The sequence below is a fragment of the Palaemon carinicauda genome, chromosome 4 (genome assembly GCF_036898095.1).
Source record: "Palaemon carinicauda isolate YSFRI2023 chromosome 4, ASM3689809v2, whole genome shotgun sequence".
NCBI lineage: Eukaryota > Metazoa > Arthropoda > Malacostraca > Decapoda > Palaemonidae > Palaemon > Palaemon carinicauda.
The window spans coordinates 51,020,176-51,023,841 of NC_090728.1; the positions used below are offsets into that span (position 1 = coordinate 51,020,176).

The 3,666-nt window shown below is 34.8% G+C and overlaps 1 protein-coding gene across 1 annotated transcript; it reads left to right on the top strand.

Moving 5' to 3' along the window:
- Window positions 1–417: 417 nt before the first annotated feature.
- On the top strand, window positions 418–3,445 carry LOC137639412 (uncharacterized). The gene is made up of 2 exons (XM_068371686.1): window positions 418–445; window positions 2,898–3,445. The coding sequence occupies exons 1-2, from the start codon at window positions 418–420 to the stop codon at window positions 3,443–3,445; spliced, it is 576 nt and encodes a 191-aa protein (XP_068227787.1).
- The last annotated feature ends 221 nt before the right edge of the window (window positions 3,446–3,666 follow it).

Below are 3,666 nucleotides of genomic sequence, written 5' to 3' on the forward strand. Positions count from 1 at the left end.
GAGAGGGTCTCATTTATATAGAAATATGGAAAAGTGCAAGGAAAAGAAACAGAAGTATCCCTTTCTGTTCCTTTTCGATTTTGTCTTCTTCCTTATTCTTTCAAAGTTCCTCTCTTCTTGCTTATATTATCAAAGAGAGGGTCTCATTTGAAGAGAAATATGGAAAAGCACGAGAAAGAGAAACAGAAGTATCCCTTTCTGTTCCTTTTCGATTTTATCTTCTTCCTTATTCTTTCTAAGTTCCTCTTTTCTTGCTTATATTATCAAAGAGAGGGTCTCATTTAAAGAGAAATAAGGAAAAGTACGAGAATGAGAACCAAACGTATCCATTTCTGTCCCTTTCGATTTTATTTTAATTATTCTATCCATGTTCTTCTCTTGCTTATGTTAATTATTGTCTATATTAAAGAGAAAGGGATGGACATCAGTTTCCTTCTCTTAGAGAGTAAGAGACACAATATCGTATTTTTCTCTTAACCCAAAAGTTGAAATAAGAAATTGACTCATAGAAAGGTACATAATCACCGCATAAAGTTAAAAGTTGAGGAAAACTGTTTCAAAGTAAATGTATCAATTCTAATGGTGGTTATTATTACTGTTATCGTGTCTAGGACTTCAGGGTATATCTGTAAACAACGTGTTTATATATAAAATCTCTGTAATCAGCGTGTTTATTTATAATATCTCTGTAATTAATGTGTTTATTTATAAAATCGCAGTAATCAACGTGTTTATTTATAAAATCTTTGTAATCCACGTGTTTATTTATAATATCTCTGTAATCAACGTTTTTAATGATGATAGCTCTTCTAATGAAGGATTTTAACCCCGATAACTCGGTAATCAATGTTTTCAATGTTTTCAGTCAGGAAAGCATTATACACACACACACACACACACACACACACACACACACACATATATATATATATTATATATATATATATATACTTTATCTTACTTATAATTGTAATCGATCAGTTTAACATGTTCCTTCAAAAAAGCCCATAAAAGAAACCAAGGAAATATAAATAAATCCCTATATTTCGACCAATACACGTTGGTCCTCATCAACGTGTACAGTGAACCTTGAAGAGGGCCAATGTGTAATTAGCATTGTTGTCAAAAGTGTACAGCTTTGATCCCATAAAGAAAAAAAAAAAACTTTGTAAGGACCATAACTCATTGAAGAGTTACAATTTGAAGAAAAACGAAAGCGCTATTACGCATTGGCAAACTAGCTGTTGAACGTATATGAAGAAAACCGAAAGCGCTTTTGCGCCTTGGCAAACTAGGTATTGAACGTATATGCAGAAAAACGAAAGCGCTTTTGTGCCTTGTCAAACTAGCTATTGAACTTATACGCAGAAAAACGGGTCGCTTTTGCGCCTTTGCAAACTAGCTATTGAACTTATATGCAGAAAAACGAAAGCGTCTTTGGGACTTGGCAAACAAGCTATTGAACTTATATGCAGAAAACCGAAAGCGGTTTTGTGCCTTGGCAAACTATTTGTTGAACGTCCTCATCGCTGATAAAGAAAAGATATAAAAAAAACAAAAATAAACGACGATTTTCGCAATGGTGACCGTACCCCGATTCATGAATAAAATTTCTAAATTCCTGACTTTTTTTCCCCCAGTGATGACTTAGATCCTAGCGAAGGGAATACATAGCAGAATTCAGGCTATGAATGCAATTTCAAAAGAGCTGACAGTTTTCGCTGTGAATTTGCAAATAAATGGGCAAGGTCAGGCATTCATTAGAATCCAGTTATGAAAGTTTGCACTAATCTGCGGTCTCTAAGGATCAATTAGCAATGACAGGGAATAACTCAGTCGCATTACAGTACAAAAAGGTGATGTCAAATGACCTATAAATAATATATTAGAGATAGAAAATGATCCAATGGGACACTTCAATACTCTAATGACAGTTACCAGATTTCTTTTATTTTTCTCCTTTTTTTTTGTTTTTCATTTTTACAGCCCAAATGAAAATCAATGTTACGATGGATATATTTTTTTTTCATAGTTTAGATATCCAACAGGTAGTCAATATGATTTAGATCTCTTGTCTATTTTTTGATTGATGTTTAAAATGCCTTCATAACTCTCGAATTCAATAGGCCTAAATTTCCTTGAGGTATATATATACATTTACATGTATATATATATATATATATATATATATATATATATATATATATATACATATATATATATATATATATATAAATACATATGTATATGTATAAATATATATGTATATATAAATATATATATATATATATATATATATATATATATATATATATATATACATATATAAATAGATACTGTATAGATATAGATATAGATATAGATATAGAAAGATATATATATATATATATATATATATATATTTAAATACACTATATATATATATATATATATATATATGTACTCTATATATATATATATATATATATATATATATATATATATATATATATATATATATATGTACTCTATATATATATATATATATATATATATATACATACATATATATATATGTACATAGATATATACATATATATATATATATATATATATATATATATATATATATATATATACCTTGATAAAAAGAAAATACAAAACCCTGCTTTAATATTCCATCTCCCATCAGAGTTATATAAGTGACTCAAACGTTTTTATATTCATATCCTATTTTTCATTCTTTTTTTTTATTCGAATGGGACAAATTCCATTTTTTCCTCATTCAGATTTCAGACGCAATGCTATCTTCGGGATAAAGGACAAAAAAAAAAGGACAAAAAAGGGGGATCCGTAATCTTATGAATTTCTTGTTGAAATTTGCATCCTAAAATGACTTTTCTCTTATTCTTTACCAGGGGTTTTTCTCGCTCACCCCATCTCCACTTCCCCACCTACACCTATACAGCCCTACCTCCCCAACCACCATCTATACAGCCCCACCTCCCCACCCCCACTTATACAGCCCCACCTCCCCACCCCCACTTATACAGCCCCACCTCCCCACCCCCACCTATACAGCGCCACCTCCCAACCCCCACCTATACAGCCCCACCTCCCCACCCCCACTTATACAGCCCCACCGCCCCACCCCCACCTATACAGCCCCACCTCCCCAACCCCACCTATACACCCTCACTTCCCCACCCCAATTTATACAGCCCCACCTCCCAACCCCCACCTATACATCCCCATCTCCCTAACCCTAATCTATACATCCACACCTCCCCATTCCACCTATACACACCACCTCCCCATCACAACCTATGCAGCCCCACCTCCCCACTACCACCTATACAGCCCCAACTCCTCACCTCCACCTCCCCACCTCACCTCTTCACCCCCCCTACAGATCCCCACCTCCCCATCCAACCTTTATGCCCCCTCCTCCCCATCCCTCCTATAGACCCCCCACCTCCTCAACTTGTACCTATGTATCCTTACCTTCCAAACCCCACCTATACATCATCACCTCCCTACCCCATCCTATACAGCCAGACCTCCACACCCCCACCTATACATCCCCACCTCCCCATCACCTTACACAGTCCCACCTACCTAACCCCACCTCCCCACCCTCACCTATACACGCTCACCTATACACCCATACCTATATACTCCCACCTA